The sequence below is a fragment of the Arachis hypogaea genome, chromosome 14 (genome assembly GCF_003086295.3).
Source record: "Arachis hypogaea cultivar Tifrunner chromosome 14, arahy.Tifrunner.gnm2.J5K5, whole genome shotgun sequence".
NCBI classification, from domain to species: Eukaryota; Viridiplantae; Streptophyta; class Magnoliopsida; order Fabales; family Fabaceae; genus Arachis; species Arachis hypogaea.
The window spans coordinates 105,807,075-105,824,836 of record NC_092049.1 but is presented as its reverse complement, the minus strand read 5'-3'; the positions used below and the strand labels follow the sequence as shown (position 1 = coordinate 105,824,836).

The window sequence follows — 17,762 nt, the reverse complement described above, 5'->3', positions numbered from 1 at the left end:
TATCCATTTTATTTTTATACTATTGTTATTTAAAATATTTTATTAATTATTTAATTTTGACCTCACAATAATGTAGCTACAATAAAATTAAATAAAATTTTTTTAAATTTAAATAAAATACTTTAAACTTTAAAAAATTAAAATATAATTACACCCAAACACAAAGACGAACCTTAAATTTATTTTCTCGTACTTTGATCAGAAACCAAGTCGAACCTTAAGCCTCATCACATATAGTCAAAGGAGGTGGTAGCAGCCACAATCTTATTATTCTTATAGCATTTAAAAGGAAAAGAAAAGGAGAGAAACCCAAATTCACTACGTCTCATTGATTCATTCATTCACTTAGCTTCACACACACACACACACACTCTCTCTCTCTCGCTCTACTACACGAGCAACATGACCCTCGTTGGGGTCTTAGCTTTACAGGGATCTTTCAACGAACACATAGCAGGCAACTTCTCATTTTCCCTCGCTTTTTATTTTTCCCTCACGTTCACTCGCTCTCCTCATTCAAAATAACCAAATATATACTTCCTAGTTCGTTAGAATCTTAACATACTTTCAAATAAGGGTGTTTCCGAATGAAAATAGCAAAAAAAAAAAAAAAAAAAAAAAAAAAAACAGCATTTGCAATATGTGCAATTTTGTGACGTTGTTAATTGTGCTTGTTGTTGGTGTGTGGCAGTTCTTAGGAGGTTAGGGGTGAAAGGTGTGGAGATTAGGAAGCCAGAGCAGCTTCAAAATGTTACTTCCCTCATCATACCTGGTGGAGAAAGCACCACCATGGCCAAGCTTGCTGAGTACCATAACCTGGTATGTATCTTGCATGCTTTGTGTTTGTATTTTTAATGCTTTGCAACGGTTTCTTGTTATCCCATTTGGAATTTATGTGTTTTCTGTGCCATACTGACATAAATTTACATAAACTTTGTGCTTGTTGGCCTTGTATTGATTGTTGGTTTCATTGGATTCTTGCTATTAAATGATTTAACTTTAGTTTGAGGTGTCTTGGGGAGAGAAAATGGTTTCTGATTTGATTAACAAGAGGAAAAGAATGCAACGGAAAGTGATTTTTGTAATGTTTGGTGTTGGCTTTGTCCAGCATCGGGAATTTTATTGAGAAGTAAAAGAATTCTGGCTTAGGTGATATAAATGATCTATGTTATGTAGAGGCTCCAATTAGGGGAGTGGATCAAATGAAGGATATTCTTGTTGCTAGAAGTAGAGAGCGACACAAGAGAACCTTGGAAGACATTATTGATTTAACTAGAAATGGGCTAAGCACATATATGAATTATGACAGGACATATGGCGTTGCTATATTCGGGTATTTCTTGATTTTGAATTCGTGTAACTAATTTGTGCTTCCGCACAGAGGAGTGAGAACCATGTTAGATAATTGACGTTGAACTTGGAATGTTTTTATGTCAGTTTCCTTCACTTCGAGAGTTTGTGAAAATGGGAAGGCCTGTTTGGGGAACCTGTGCAGGGCTCATATTCTTGGCTGATAAAGCTACAGGTTGGTTCTTTCTCTCTTTTTCTTTCCCTGCTGTAGAAATTTTGGATAGTTTATTGTTTTTTAGTCCTAGGGTATGAGTGTGAACCACATAGAGGGTAGTCCTGTAGCTGGAGGTAGAGGACTTAAGAAAACTTTAGAGGACTTTGTGAAAAGAGATTTAAGTATAACTGGTTTAAATACATATATTATTTATGGTAAGACATTTTGACATTGTTTTATTCATGTAATCGATCACACAGTGAGACAATGCTTAGTTGTTGTTGTTGTGGTTGTAGTTTGCATTCAACTTAAACCATCTGAAAATGAGTACTAAAACTCTTAAATGTAAACATTATTTCAGGACAGAAGACTGGTGGACAACAACTGGTTGGTGGACTTGATTGTACTGTCCATAGAAATTTCTTTGGCAGCCAGGTAATTTACAAAGCCATTGGCAACTAGATAGACTTGAATGAAAGCCAATGTTTACTACATCTTTATCTGGAAACGTTGGACATGAAAAATTGTTCTTAATTTTTTTTTTCCCTGCTGAATGGCCTGATATTAATGGGCAAACTTTTCAGTTTCTGTGATGGCAACTTATAAGTAAAATTAATGGCTATAAGCAATATTTATCAACTTACATATTTTGGAGGCTTTCAGAACTATCTCCTTCCCTCTTGTGTTCAGGCATTCTCTGTACTCCATTATTGATTGAGGTTTTTTACTTTCAATTTAGCTATTCAGAGTAGACTTTATGTAAGAAAATCTCTCATGTTCTAGAATTGGGAGTGCATTTCTTTTCAATTATAATTAATAACAAGTAGCTTTCATGGGATCTTTGTGTTAGTATTGACTATTGGCAAATACTATGTGATACAGAATTATTTTTCCTAAAAATTCAGAGAACTGAGCTGGATATACAAACTTTACACTTCATCTTCTTGGTCACTTTTAACCATGGCATAATGATTCAGATTCAAAGCTTTGAAGCTGAGGTTTTAGCACCAGAGGTTGCATCAAAAGAAGGCGGTCCTGAAACATTTCGTGGAGTTTTCATTCGTGCTCCAGCAATCCTTGAAGCTGGGCCAGAAGTTCAAGTTCTGGCTGATTATCCTGTCCCTTCTAACATATCAACAAGTCCCTATTCCTCTGGTGAAGAGCAAAAGGTTCGTCATTTACAGATTCATCCAGGCAAAGCTTTCAAGTTCCTATGTTAGGAATGTAAAAACCAAGGATGAAATCTTTTGTATTATTGATTCTCCTCCTAATTAGTTCTATTGAAGTTTTAAATTATATCTCTAGATAGTAACCATGTTATGACTTAAACTTCATGTCATTAGTCTCTTTAGTATATTATGCCTTTGTTTTCTTTCTAGGGCTATTTCGTCGGAATTAAAATCTTTCAGGTGTCGATATTCTGAACTGTTTTAAGATAGAATGATGTTCCAAATTCATCTTCACAATATTGATTCTTCTTCTTACCTTAAGAAAAATATTCCGTCTTCTTATTCGTAGTCTAATTCGCCTACCTATTTTGATAACAACACTCCTTGCTTATTACTATTGCATTCAAACAATTTTGCAAAATAATGCCTTGCTTTTAAGATTGTTTCCCAATTTCTTTGTGCTTGTGACAGGAGAATGTTGAACAAAGTAAAGTTATAGTTGCTGTCAGACAACGGAACATACTAGCCACTGCTTTCCATCCTGAATTGACAGCAGATACTCGCTGGTAGATACATATATGTTCTTTTTTTAAAAAAAGAAATTAATTTGTAGGTCCTTATAATTTAGCTTAAATATTTAATCATGCCTCTAGAGTATAGAATTTTTTTTAGTCAAGTCCCTATGTTGAAATTTTTTATTAACAAAATCCCTAGAACAATATTGTTACAAAAATTTCGGTTAAATTGAATAAACTGCTACGTTCAACCTTACAAAGTTAACTAGGAACACATTGAATTATACAAAAGTTAAAAACATTTTGTAATATTAGGTAGTTTCAAAGACTTGATTAAAAAATTTTATGCAATACAAGGATTTGATTAAAAAGTTTTAAATTATAAGGATGAAATGAGTTACATTGTATTGACTTACAGGATAATTAGGCCTTCCTTTTTGACCCATTAATTTTCAAACTTTTATAGGTATGACATTCTAATTTTCCAACTTTGCAGGCATAGTTATTTCTTAAAGATGGCAAAAGAGATTGCAGAGACTTCAAATAGCCAGCTCCAACTCCAAGTTAATATAAATTATAGCCAAAAGCAGCTGAATGAACTTCCAATCTTCCAATAAAACAGACAATGATCAAGCTTATCATAGTAATTATGGATGAATATTTGTTTATTTAGTGATGTGCAATTTCCTTTGAAAATGACGTTGGATAAGTTTTTATAGTCATGGGATGTCTAATGATTATTTTAAGCTGTGAATAGCTAAATAATTAGTCTTTAGCCATTTTTTTTTCTTTTTGTTTTTAGACCTATTTGTCTCTTTCTGTACCTCTAAAGGATTCACGAAAACTCTCTTTACAAGTTTTTTTTTTAATAAAGTGACAAATAAACTCCTGAAGATATACACTTCAAACAGATTAGTCCTTGAAAAAAATACTAATAAAATTTTTTAAAATAACAAATGTGGACACACTATCTTTAAATTAGTCTTTATGATTAGAATAGAAAGTTTTAATTTAAACCAATTTATCCACGTTTGTTATTATGGAGAATTTTATTGGTATTTTTTTCTTTTAAAGATTAATCTGAAGTGTAAATCCTTAAAGAATTATTTGTCACTTTACTTTTTTTTGTTATTTTCTTTTATTGGTGGATGTATTGTTAAGTTTTTAACTTTTTAATTTATTTTTTGATTTTTTTCATATTGAGTATTGACTATTCTTTTATATATATGCGATCACATTTAGAAATGACAACACTATTTGAATTTGCGAGTATCCACCTTATCCCTACCCACTCGGGCAAGTAATTACTCGTCTCGGTGTCGGATGGGATCTTATACCCAATCTTGCCTTGCTTTGATATATATATATATATATATATATATATATATATATATATATAATTTTAATATATAATATATGTAAAATAATTAGTAAAATGATTAATAATATTATATTATTTTTAAATTTTTATTTTAATTTATGTTATGTATGTGATGATGGTTATATAAATTTTAAAATTTTATTTTATTTTTTGGATTTTAATAATTATAAGAGTAGATAGAGACATGGTAGGTTTTATTTTTACCACTTGCGGGCAGGAACAAAATAGGTTCTATGCAGGTTTTTGTAGGACAAAGCAAAATCGTAAAAATCCGTCTCTACCTATCTATTGTCTCCCTTAATCACATCCTAAGACAATGTTAAACAAATTCCAAGTGAAAATATTATAGAATGGTCAAAAGATATAAAAAATGTGTCTTAAATTTTATAATATTACATTTAGCAGTATTTGTATAAAAATGAGACAAATTCTAAAGTGTTTGAGAATGTTCTACATAGTTTTAGAATATTTCTAAAAATCCTAGAAGATCTTAAAAGATTTTAGAAGGTCATAGAGCATTCTAAAAAAACGTGGATATATGTAAAAACACAGAGTGATTTATAAGAATCTAGAAAAGTTAAGATAAATGTAAAAGGTAAGATATTTGTAATGAAGGTTTTAGACACTTGATCTAGACTGTTGATTAGATTTAATTCTAATCATCCATTTAGGAGGTGGATGATTATAAATAGAAGTGAGAATTTTGGTGTAGACGGTGTAAACTATTTGTATAAACACTTAGGTAGCGTTTGTTTTGAGGTACTGAGACAGAGACTGAGAGACTGAGACTCAGTATCGTGTTTATTAGTTCAGAGACTGGTACTAAAATTTCTGTCTCTGTCACTAAAATTTCAGTATTTCAGTACCTCCAAAAAATAGGGACACAGGGGACTGAAATTTTTAGAGATAGAGACTGAAACTTTAATAACATTTTATACCTAAAATACTTTCATTTCAATTAATTAATTCTAATTTTACCCTTTGTGCAAATTAAATTAGAGTTTCATTCTTGTTTCAATTCCTGTCTCCCATTTTGCACCAAACAGAATACTGAGATTTATTTCAATCCCTGTCTCTTAATCTCTCTCTCAGTCTCAGTTTTTCCGTCTCTGTCTCTCCACTAAACGCTACCTTATGTAACGAAGTGTTATTTCCACCAGAGTTTTATTTCTCATGTTCTCTTATATTCTTATCTTGTTAAATATTACGGGTTGGACTGACTTGGTCTTAACTCAAGAGGTTGAGTGAGTTCAAATACCGGTATAGTAGCGTTGAAGTGTATCGAAGGCCTTGACAATTTGGCATTAGAGTAAAGTTTGAGAGGGAGCACAAGTGGTTCGTGGATATGGCTTCTAGTGTAACCATGAAGTATGTTAAAACCCAAAGAAAAAGAGATATTATTCCTTCTCAATGGGAAAGTAAGAAGGTGTGTGCTTCAAGCGAACAAAAAGGTAAATACTAACTTCTCAAAAAAGAGAGTTTTTTTGGTTGGAGAATGTTTTTATCCACTGAGGATGCTCACTTCCAAAAGATAGCTAGGCAAGAGGATAGCAAGTTACAAATTTTGTCTTTTTCTTGGTAGGGCATGTATTTTACTATAAAATTGAAGTAGTTAACGGCGGGGTTCCATGGGAGTCACAATTTAATTGATCTTCGGTTTGTAATCCGAAGCTAATATTGAATATATATTAATTAATAACATGTGGAGAACCTTCATCTTATACTATAAAGATCCATTAGACTCTTAAACTTTGCGGAATTTTGTATTGAGTACATTGCATTGATACAACCAACAAGCAAGTTAGAAAGAATCTAGTACTTGATCTCAGCAGCGGAGAACAGGCCATTCGACAGGGAGATTCCGAAATTGCTGAGGCTTGGTTTGATCAAGCCGCTGAATATTGGAAACAAGCTATAGCCCTTACCCCCGGTGAGCATGATAAGAAGATCTTAGAGGCTCATGTGTTGGAAAAATTAGATACTTTTAAGATTGATTGTCTCTCTTATAATTGTCGGTCGAGATTTCGCCTCTTCAAACCAAACTTGAGTCTCCTCAAATAGGTTCAAGACATTATTAAAATTCTCTTCTATTTGATACATGCTTTCTTTGAAAGTATCTAGTTCTCCCAATACATGAGCGTCTAAGGTTTTCTTATTATGTTCTATCCTTTGGAAGCGGACATTCATATTTGATAGAACATTTTTCAACAAGAAAACTCTCTCTTCTAAGAAGTTAGAGTCTTTACCTCCTGGCTTAATTGAAAAATGCACATTCTTACTTGAAGGTTGTAGAAGGCTTAGAGAAGAGGGTTGAATCTATGACATTCTTTTAACTCTAATGTATTAACCCTTTAAAACAAACTTTCAATCTGAATCTGTTTGAACTCAGCAGCGAAAAATTTATGAGACAATTTCATTTTGTCTCATGAATATCAGAAAACAGAACAGAGTAGGGAAGAGAGAAGCTGACACCATCATGTATCCTAGTTCAGTTGTCTTGTGCAATAAAACCTACATCCAGTCTCCACCACAACAATGGTGAAATTTTCACTATAGTTAAAGTATATTACATACACCAATTCCACAGGATTGACTCAATCCTTTCACACTCAAGTTATAACCTAACTTGACTTGGTGATGCTAATACCTAACTCTTCACTCTTAGTACTAACCCAACTAAGAAAGGGATACCTCACTGGTACAAGATACAAGACACAAAATCAACCTAATGAAATCTGAAATCACTCTAGGCTTTTCACTCAAGTATTTATCTCTGCCTCTTTCCACTCTTAGGTTTTTACTTGAACTCTCTCATTCTGCCTTTTACCTCGAGAAATTACAGAAAGATAAACATTGAAAAGAAAATTTCAATCTGTAAAACATGAAGGAGATTAATGCTTCAACAACCTCTTTGCTATGTGATGAACCAGATTTGCTTGCCTCTGATTTAGTTCCTCATTTTGGCGGAATGCTCCTTTGACTAGGAAGTACTGTCCAAGTTGATGAACTTCTTCAGAGAACTCTTCTCAGAACATACACCTCAAAATACTGGTTATCTCTCCTTGGCTTTAGAATGATGAAAAATCTTCTTTTGTATCTCCTTGCATGTTGCTGAGTTGCTCTCTCCTAGGTCAACCCTCGAGATGTGTGCTTCACCAACTCACCATTTCACTTTTTTCAGTTAATCCCCAAATTAGAAGTTTGAATCTGACTTTCTCTTACTTGACCGAAAGCCTCAGGGAAGCAAAGAGAAACAGTCTTTCAATGGTAAACCAGATCTGAGCCACTGAAATACTACTTGGTCCCTAAGACACAAATTTGACCATAGATTTACAGCGGGGCTTAACAGAGATTACTTTCTTCATTTATCCCGATTTGGAGTGGCAGAGAGTTGGGGTAGAGGAGAAGAAAGCAATATGCATGCAAGAGAAAATAAGTTATTTTTGACCTCTGCCTTAGCCTAAGATGGATTGATTTTGGTGATTAGACCTCAACATTTTGCTTAACATTTCTCTTTCTTTTCTTCTTTGATAAAAAGACTTAGGAACTAAGCTTTCTCTCACTTCTCTGAACTCTGACCGAAGAGAAAAGTGAACGTTGCTTTACTGGAAGCAAATTGGAGGGATTGGCTTGAGAGATGAAATCGGGCTTGGGTTGGTTATGATTCATGTAGCCCGTTTGATTTCTTTGGTCCATCTGATTTCATTGCTTTGATTCCTTTGGACTGTTATTGTTTTGTAGCCCACCAGCCTTGGTTTTATTTTCCATCCAATTGGGCTGCTACTTCAATAAATTTTGGCCTGCAACATTTAATCAGAAATAATCAATACTAATTGGTTAATTTACCAAATAAAATAATATTTGTCATCATTAATTAATTTAGTCAATTTTTTAACTCAACATTACTTTTCCATTGAGAATGAATAACATCTTTTTTCTTTTAGGTCTTAGCATGCTCCGTAGTCATACCAAAAGTCATTTCCACAAACCACTTGTGCTTCCTCTCAAACATTACTCTGACGCCAAATTGTCACGATGCTGGACACATTTCAATGCTATTATGTCAGCACTTGGATTCACTCAACCTCTTAAGTTAAGACCAAATCAGCTTAAGTCTCAATATTTAACCAAAGAAACTAAGAACACAAAATAAAGAAAGCTTTATTGAAAATAACACTTTACTAACACAAGTGTTTGTTACAAATGGCTGACACATCCAAATTCTAACCGTTATTTCTATTTGTAGTCATCCATCTTTTAAATGGACGATTAAAATTAAATCTAATCAATGGTTTAGATTGAATGTCCAGAATCTTAATTACAATATCTTACTTATTATATTTATCTAAACTCTTCTAGATTCTTCTAAACTACTCGATATTCTTATATACATACTCACACTCTTTTAGAATATTCTATTACCTTCTAAAATCTTCTAGAACCTTCAAGGATCTCCTAGGACCTTCCGGGATGTTTTAGAACATTTTGAAACTAAAGCATTCGCAAACATTTTTGAATATTGTATAAACACGGTTAAATATAACATTTTAAAATTTACCACTTAACTCAAAAAGTTGAGTGAGTTCAAATACTGACATGATCATGTTTGAATATGTCCAAGGTCGTGACAACCGACAAACAAAGTCATCCCTAATGAAAATAAAAAGATTTTTTTTCTTTGTTTGAAAATACAAGAAAACAATCCAAAATGGCACATAATGGACACTTAACATATCTACATATTTAGGGTGCATTTAGTTTGTGTTTTTATTTTCTGTTTTTATTTTTAGTGTCTTCTATTTTTTAAATTTTATGAAAAAAATAAAAATAATAAAAACAATAAAATTCAATTTTCCGTTTTTACTTTCTGTTTTTACTTTTTTTCTTCACAAAATTTAAAAAATATATATTAAAAATAAAAATAAAAAATAAAAATGCAAACCAAATACATTCACATGAATACTTTTCGTTAGGCTTGAATTGAGGGACCGGCTTGTCTCAACAGTTTCAGCCGTTAATGACCTCGCAACTAACCAAAAATAAAATGTACAAACTCAAAAGATTAACTTATCTGACATCAAAATCATTGGTGATGCATTGGGGGAGTTTATTCAGTGATTTATTTTAATTTTACTTAAATACAACTAGCTTTCAAAAACATCAGCCACTTGCTGGGTAAAGTTAAAGCATTTAAGATTGACTTGTAACATAAAATATTAACTTAAACGTTCGGACAAGGAAGTCTTATTTTTCTCGCACGTCTCCTTTTTCATGATAAATTCAAACGAGAACAAAGTTTCGTCCTTTGCGGGTATCACGTAACATTAGGTTTTGCTGATAGCTTATGTGCTTCTATCTATCTATTTATTTTTAATATATAAAAGTAGATAGATAAGTTTATCTATATTATTTTTAAGAAATTTTTTTTCTTCTACTAATACTATGTCAACATCATTTATTTAGCAAAACTTTAGAATCAACCACTCAATTTTTGTCAAATCAACTATTATTTTCAAATCAACAAAAAAATAAAATATACAAATAATAAAAATATATGCAAATTAAGCTGCAAAATAATCAATGACAATAATTAAAAATTAATAGTGTCTAATCAACAAGAATCTATATCTCTATATTTATTATATTTTACCGTTATAAACAACGCAATAAATTTATAACCCCAATAATTAATAAACATTCATATTACAAATGTCATAATAATCTATTAATCATAATAAATTTTATGTTACAAATATTCAAATTTCATACTATTTGAACTACTTATATAAGTCTCTTATCACTATTTTTTCAAATAACATCAAATTTAGCACAAGAAATTTATTTTTGCACTACACAACATCTCAAACTTACTCAATGGAACATCATTCTTTGGACAATATCACCAAACAAACAGACAATTGGTTTATCAAAGTTCGCATAATCCGTCCATAGAAAACATTAACACTCACAAATGAAGAAGAGTTTCTTTACTTAGAAATGATTATATTAGATGAAAAGGTATAAAACAAACATATTTATTGTATTTTTAAATTGTATTTTTAAATTAAACATTTCCCAACACTATTTTGAATTTGCAACACTTGAGACATTGTCTGACAAAATGGGTCAAAAAAAAATATTAACAGGTAATTTCACTTTATACTATTTCAATTATTCTTATTAAAAATAACTTATTTAAAAAAAATCTACACATTTTTGTTTTTTTTATTGTAGATGTCGTTGAAAAACTACATGCACATCAAGAGATTAAAGAGAAAGAAAACTATACAAATTCAAGACACAACTTCAAAAGAAGAACATACATACAAAGATGGAACAAACAACACAATAGAAAGTGCATATAACTCAACAATTCATAAAAAACATGCATTCACAAGAATCTATAATAGAAAGAAGAAAGCAATAACTCTAACAATAGCCAATAAAGAAAAAAGAGGACGAGCGCCACATAAGACTAAGTCCATCAACCAAAACAAATGTAAAAATCAAACCTCTAGGGGTGGCAACGGGGCGGGTAAGGGCGGGTTTTTGCTCTACCCGACCCCGCCCCGCCTTACAATAACCCGCATAAAACCCGCCCCACTCCTACTCGCGGGCAGTAAATGGTTGAACCCTAACCCGCCCTCGCCCGTACCCGCCCCTATGATTATTAAAATCTAATAAATAAAATTAAATTTCAAAATTTATATAACCATCACATACATAACATAAATTAAAATAAAATTTTAAATATGATACAATATTATCAATCATTTTACTAATTATTTTACATATATTACACATATTATATATTAAAATTATATATTATATATATATACCGGGGCGGGTAGTACCTAAATCCGGTCCCGCCCAAAAACCCGCCCCGCTAAAAACCCGCTCCGAACGGGTAGGGGTGGGGTGGATACCCGCGGATTCGGATAGTGTTGCCATCCCTACAAACCACCAAATAAAAATGTCACTTTGTACAACTCCAACATCTAAATTTTTTGTACTAAAGATTATTTTAAACAAAACACCTTTTAAATTTAACTTTAATTTACACATTTAATTTAATTCTACAAAACATAGCTATTTTTAATATTTATTATATACTATCGTTAATTTACCATCCGAGCATCGCGCGAGTCTCATTCTAGTAATAATAATGAGCAATAGAAGATATAATTCTATCAGCACAAAATGATCATTTTAGTAAATAGAATCCAAGATCCGGATCCCAGTTAAGATGAATAACCACAAAATCCATGTTTTCTAAGAATTTTGGTTAAAAAGAGAAAGAAAAACTGATTCTAAGGATGTATTGATGAGTTTGCATTTTCGAAAATTTAGTGAAGGGAAGACAATCATTCTCCTTTTAAATCAAAACTTATAACACAAAACACCATAATCCAATTTTACTCCGACCTTTTCTTAAATCCAAGCACTTCATTAAACAACTAGGGAGAACAAGATGGTAAATTTATTCTTAAGTTCGTGGTGAACTCGCTACATACAATTAAGCCAATGGCACTGATCCAAAAGACATTCGTATTACTAAGTCCAGAACAGTTAAGGCTACAATGCACAAAGGTGAACTAAAGCACAATAACTAACAACACAGGGATGCTCAAGTAGCTGGTCCAGCATAAACAACCAAAAGTAGCCTATCTTATGCACAGTCAACATATTAATTATATAGGCCTCCCCTACCAATGAAATATCACATTTCAAGTCTGCAGGCCAATTTCAGTCGTCGTCGTCGTCATCCTCCTCTTCCTCCTCGTCGTCATCGTCATCGTCATCCTCCTCTTGATGGTCCTCCTGGACAGAGAATAAAATGATTCAAAACCCTTTCAAATTTTGGAGCTTGTAATCTAGTAAAGGATATACAATCCATGCCAAGAAATACATCAAGAATATACCGACGGTTAGTTTAACAAAGACACGTAGAGGCTATTAATAGAAAGGGAAAACTAAACTAGCTTCTCCTGAGGTTTTTGAAATTCATTGTTGCTCCCTTCCTTCCTTGAGATTCAGGTGAAGTTAACCTGTTACCTTTGTAAAACGTGACATTAACATCCTTATAAATATAATTCTAACCTCCCTTAAAAGATGAGAGGTGTGGACCAATAGAGGGGATTTGTAGTAAATTTTACTGAACCTTAATATAATTTTCCCTAATGGAAACGAGTCAACATATTTCAAAGGCAAGAAACAAGACCATATGTCATTTATCCCTTGCGAGAATTTTCCTTCTCATTTTACATTTCAGAATTAGCAGTATAAGCCAAAGAAGTGAAAGCAACTCTATCGAGATTGTTATTTATATTCCAAACCCTTCTAATAAAATTATCCTGCTCCCAATCCTACTTAACGGTTCAGAGAATACAATCCAGTTAACATGATGAAAATTAAAAGAAAAGGACAAAGGGCATAACACTACCTCTGCACTGCCTTCTTCCTCGTCATCATGCACTTCAGATTTGGACTTGTCTGATTCCTCATCTCCATCATCTGCTGAACTTGGCTGGAAACATTATAGAAAGTGAAGCATGAAAATAGGACCATTAAAAGCGCACACAGAACAGTAAAAAAAGAACAGCATACTCACCTGCTTTTTATTATAAGCATTCATTTGTTTTTCATATTCAGCCTTCCTTTTTTGAGCCTTGGCTTCATATGTAGCTTTTTCCTTTTTTCCATTCCAATCATAAGTGTTAGAATATTAAACAAAATAAATCCAATATTCAATACAATGATGTCATTACAATAATATGGGTACTTGATACCGTGGATTCAATAGAAGTCGTATTTCTATAGATGATACACCACTACTCACAGAATTACTATTCAAATTATCTCTGAAAGCATCTATAGACATTGCAAATAGTAAACTATTTAACAAGAGTAAGTATTTTCCATTATGTACTGAAAAAGATTGAATCGCTTACAGCTGGACTCATGGACTTCCATTTTTCTCCTCCAGCTTTACCAACCTTCAATCAAAAGAATGCCAAAAAAACTTAGATGCTAATTCAGAAAAGAAACATCGGCATACAAAATGATGGATTTTAACAAGTAGCTTACAGCTGATACAGCCTTCACATGAGGATTTTCTGCCTTGAACGTCTTTCTGAACTCCTCACTATCACAAAGTAGGAGATAGTCAGATGGTTCTCTAAAGGAGCTAATGAGCAACAACTTGAAGTAACAAAGACTCAAAGATTTGGATACAAACAGGAACACAAAGAAAGCACTTGGTGGCCTTTTGGGTTTGTTGGGATCTTTCTTTGCCTTCTTTGACCGTGCGCTACTCTTGTCAGGCTTGGCAGCGGCTTTTCGCTTTCCTACCTTTCTATAAACAACAGAGATATATGTTCCATCACTACACTATTCCTGTAACAGCTGTTTCCACCATGAATTATGCATAATCAGATATTAATGGAGATTTTAAATATAGAAGCAAGTCCTCAGAAAGACCACCACCCTAATGCACATACACATATACAGAAAGTTATATGAAACATCAAAATACTCCAACAATCCACATTAAACATGATGGCCACAAGAACTAACCGGTCATCGACAGCCTTCAACACTTCCTTTGGGATCCTCACGGTCCCCTTGCCCTTCGTCATCTTCTAAGTCCTGTACTAAGATGGTCTACAGTCGAAGAGTAAACACTAAACAGAATCAAGAAATACCCAATGAAAAAATTAGCCGAATCCATGGTACAATATGGCTTACAAAGTTTGGTAAATGCATCCAGGAGATGTGTTTGGTTGGGGGATAAAAATGGAACAAAATTTTCACATATAGCTTCGTAATTTTACTCGCCAAACTCATTTATGAAAATTTACATCTCACTTTTACCCTCTAACCCACACATACCCTCTGGTGGACATATGGTTAGAAGAATATCTTTACATTCTTGAGAATTTTACACCAAAAATATCTTTAAAAATACTATTTGTACACTAAGACTTGGTTTGGTAAAACTTTTACTTTTTAAAAGTAGCTTATAAAAATTAGCTTTTAAAATATAGCTTTTAAAAGATATAAAATCTATGTTTGGTAAATTAAATTAAAAATGACTTTTAATAAGCACAAGCAACAAGAAGTGTGTTTGGTAAAATAGCTTTTAAAATTTTAAAAATACTATAATAGACATTAATGTAAGAATTAAATTTGGATATTAATTAATGTATGAGGTTATACTTATATTAGACTTTTTAGTTTTCATAAGCAAAAGCCAACTTCAAAAAGTTCCTCCTTAGGTGTTTTCAAAACCACTCCTAACTTTTAAAAGCTGCAATTTATAAACACATGAGTTTTTTAATTTACCAAACACAAAATGAGGTGCTTGTGCTTTTAAAAAGTACATGCAACTCTTCGAAAAGCTTTAACAAGCCTAAATTAGCCACCCAAATAAATCAGCAACCATATATTTTTATACAAATACATGTGTTAGTTTAGCTCATTTTCTATGTGTATTTTGTATTTCAACATGTATTCTATACTAATGACTGATTTTAGTGACTAATTTCAGTATACATGTAGCATAGTTGAAAAATCTTATATTGGAGTAATTTTACGAGGTAAGATTCCAGAAATTTGAAAAATTTTCAGGAACCACATGCCTTCCAAGGGTCATATATGATATATGATATATCCACCCTAGCTACCCACCACACACATCAATTTTACATGTAAAGTGTTTGTAGCCACAGCATAATTCATACAAATACAGAGTCAAACAATTTCAGATAGCTTTCCATTTAAAATTCATACATCAGATATCAGGGTAATCATCATGAAAATTAGGTATGGAAATTAACATCAAAAGAGGATAAACATCATATAATTCTGAATTCATATATATCCTAACTCAAAAATATCTCCTTTTCAAGTCCAAAAATACATAATTATCCCAAAAAAGTTGGGAAAATCATCTAATTTTTCGTTTTCTGAAGTCTGAACTACCAAACAGATATTAAACAAAGAAAAAAAAAAGAATAAAAAGGGGTTTACCTCACAAGGACCAAATAGATGAACTTCAACACGCGAAGCAGAACCGAATACACACGCTGAGAATCAAAGCGAGAAAGGCTAAGAACAAAGGAGAAGGTAAACAAGTACAACCGAGTAATGACCGGAACAGCCGGTGACGGGCAGAGAGAGACTTTGCAAGTTTTAGTAACTTGACAAGAGTCAACTCATTTTTGGAACCTGCAATAGCCGGTTGTGAAAGGAGGAAGATATTTATGATGAATGAATATCATTAATTATTGTTGTGACTGCTTTTCCAATATTAGTTTAATAATTTTGTAAGACACGACCAGAATTTGCAGGCACTTGGCATCAGTGTGAGTGGGGGAATAGAGAATAGGAATCCAAATACTGTGGATCCAATGATCCGTGTGAAGTTATGGGTAATGGGAATTCAATCCAATGATCAATGTGAAGTCCAAGATCATAATAAGAGGGAGAGAAACGACAAAGCCATGCAGTGTGGCGGGTCCATTTGAGTTACTACGTTTACCCATAATAATAAAGGATACTGAGTAAGGATTTGACATATCAAATCAACCTTTAACATGAAAATATTTGGGGCCAATTTGGGCTCATAGGTGGTTATAATTTATTTTTTTTCTTATTTTTATTTGTATTTATTAATTTTTACTAAAATAAATGTATAATATTAGATATAATATATAAATATATATAAAATTATAAATATTAAATTAAATAAGATAATTTTAAATGGTCGTCTTTCTAAAAATATTCTAACAGAATAAATAAGTATTAAAATAGATTTTTTTCTTATTTTGTTATATCAAAACTGAAAAAAAAATTATATAGATTAAAGTACAAAACAACTATTTTATAAAGAACAAAACTCTATTTAAATCTCTTGTCATAAAATAAAGAATTTTGTAACATAAGTTAAGGGAAATATAGCATTATCTTTATCCATTATTCTTACTTTAATATTTTTATCGATTAACAAATCAAATAAATGAACAAAAATGTTAAATAATTTGGTATTATTATTATAGAAATAATTGTTTATATTCTATTTACAAAAATAATATAACAAACAAGAATTACAGTAGAAAGCAATACTAAAAGAAGATATCAACGACAGAAGATTACAAAGCCCAAAAAATAGCGGTGAACTGAATGAGATGTGACGAAAATCGAGAGAAAACAATAAATTGGAGGAGAGGTCGATGAGAGAAGGAGATGATCGAGGAGCTCAAAAAACGGTGAACGACAGTAAAAATGACAACACTATCCAAATTTGTGGGCATCTACCTCGCCCCTTCGACTTGGTACGAGATGGATTTTTGGCGAGATGCGGTCTTGGGCGAGTGGAGTTAGATTTAGGGAATACGCGCCGCGGTATATATGTAATTTTAACATATAATATATAATATATGTAATATATGTGAAACAATTAGTAAAATGATTAATAATGTTGTATCATTTTTAAGGTTTTTTTCTTTTAACAAATGAGTTCAACACAATAAAGTGGAGCGAAAAGGAGAACAAAACCACAAAAAACAACACCCAATGTAACATAAAATAAAATGTATCCCCCAATGTCATCTCTGGTATTGCCATTAATAACAAAAGTGATCCACACTACTCCACGTTTTATAACTGGTAACTGATCTATGAAACACTTCTTCTACACCTGCTTCCTTGTTATGAAAGATCCGTTCGTTTCTTTCTAACCAGACATTTCAAATAATGGAAATGAAACATATTGGCCACTTCTTACACTCCTCCTTCCTAGTAAAAATATCTGTCCAACTCTTAAAATATTCCTTTAGTGAATCAGGAACAGACCACAATCTCCCAAAATTAGATAGTCATGCACACCACACATGCCAAGTAAAATCACAATCAAGAAACAAATGGTGAATATATTTAACATCTTTTTTACACAATACACTTATGTTATCACCCTGATGAATGATTCCTAGCCTATACAATCTTTCTTTAGTATTTACTCTATCTATCAAAACAAACCAAATGAATAACTCCACTCTTGGCGGAACCAAGCTTTTCCATATAGTTTTGGTAAAACTATAACTCATTACATCCTCCTAAAGCGTCTCTGACTGCAGTACCTGCACAAAAGAGTTAGTAGAAAAATTTCTTCCCTGTCAAACTTCTACACAACT

The 17,762-nt window shown here is 32.2% G+C and overlaps 2 protein-coding genes across 3 annotated transcripts; one reads left to right on the top strand and one right to left on the bottom strand.

The window, feature by feature from the left end:
• Positions 1–207: 207 nt before the first annotated feature.
• Positions 208–3,967, top strand: LOC112743634 (probable pyridoxal 5'-phosphate synthase subunit PDX2). Its single transcript, XM_025792917.3, has 7 exons — positions 208–457; positions 692–819; positions 1,438–1,525; positions 1,866–1,939; positions 2,482–2,673; positions 3,145–3,239; positions 3,685–3,967. Exons 1-7 carry the CDS (start codon positions 403–405, stop codon positions 3,803–3,805), a joined length of 753 nt encoding a protein of 250 aa, XP_025648702.1. The 5' UTR covers positions 208–402; the 3' UTR covers positions 3,806–3,967.
• Positions 3,968–11,995: 8,028 nt separating this feature from the next.
• LOC112743633 (HMG1/2-like protein) lies at positions 11,996–16,019 on the bottom strand. Of its 2 annotated transcripts, none has more exons than XM_025792916.3 (8): positions 15,601–16,019; positions 14,146–14,252; positions 13,808–13,924; positions 13,657–13,714; positions 13,521–13,565; positions 13,181–13,261; positions 13,013–13,096; positions 11,996–12,390 (listed from the first exon to the last, which is right to left on the bottom strand). In XM_025792916.3, exons 2-8 carry the CDS (start codon positions 14,205–14,207, stop codon positions 12,316–12,318), a joined length of 522 nt encoding a protein of 173 aa, XP_025648701.1. In that variant the 5' UTR covers positions 14,208–14,252; positions 15,601–16,019; the 3' UTR covers positions 11,996–12,315. The 2 variants fall into 2 exon arrangements, with proteins under 2 accessions (XP_025648701.1, XP_025648700.1); XM_025792915.3 differs by having other exon boundaries at positions 14,146–14,232.
• Positions 16,020–17,762: the final 1,743 nt, after the last annotated feature.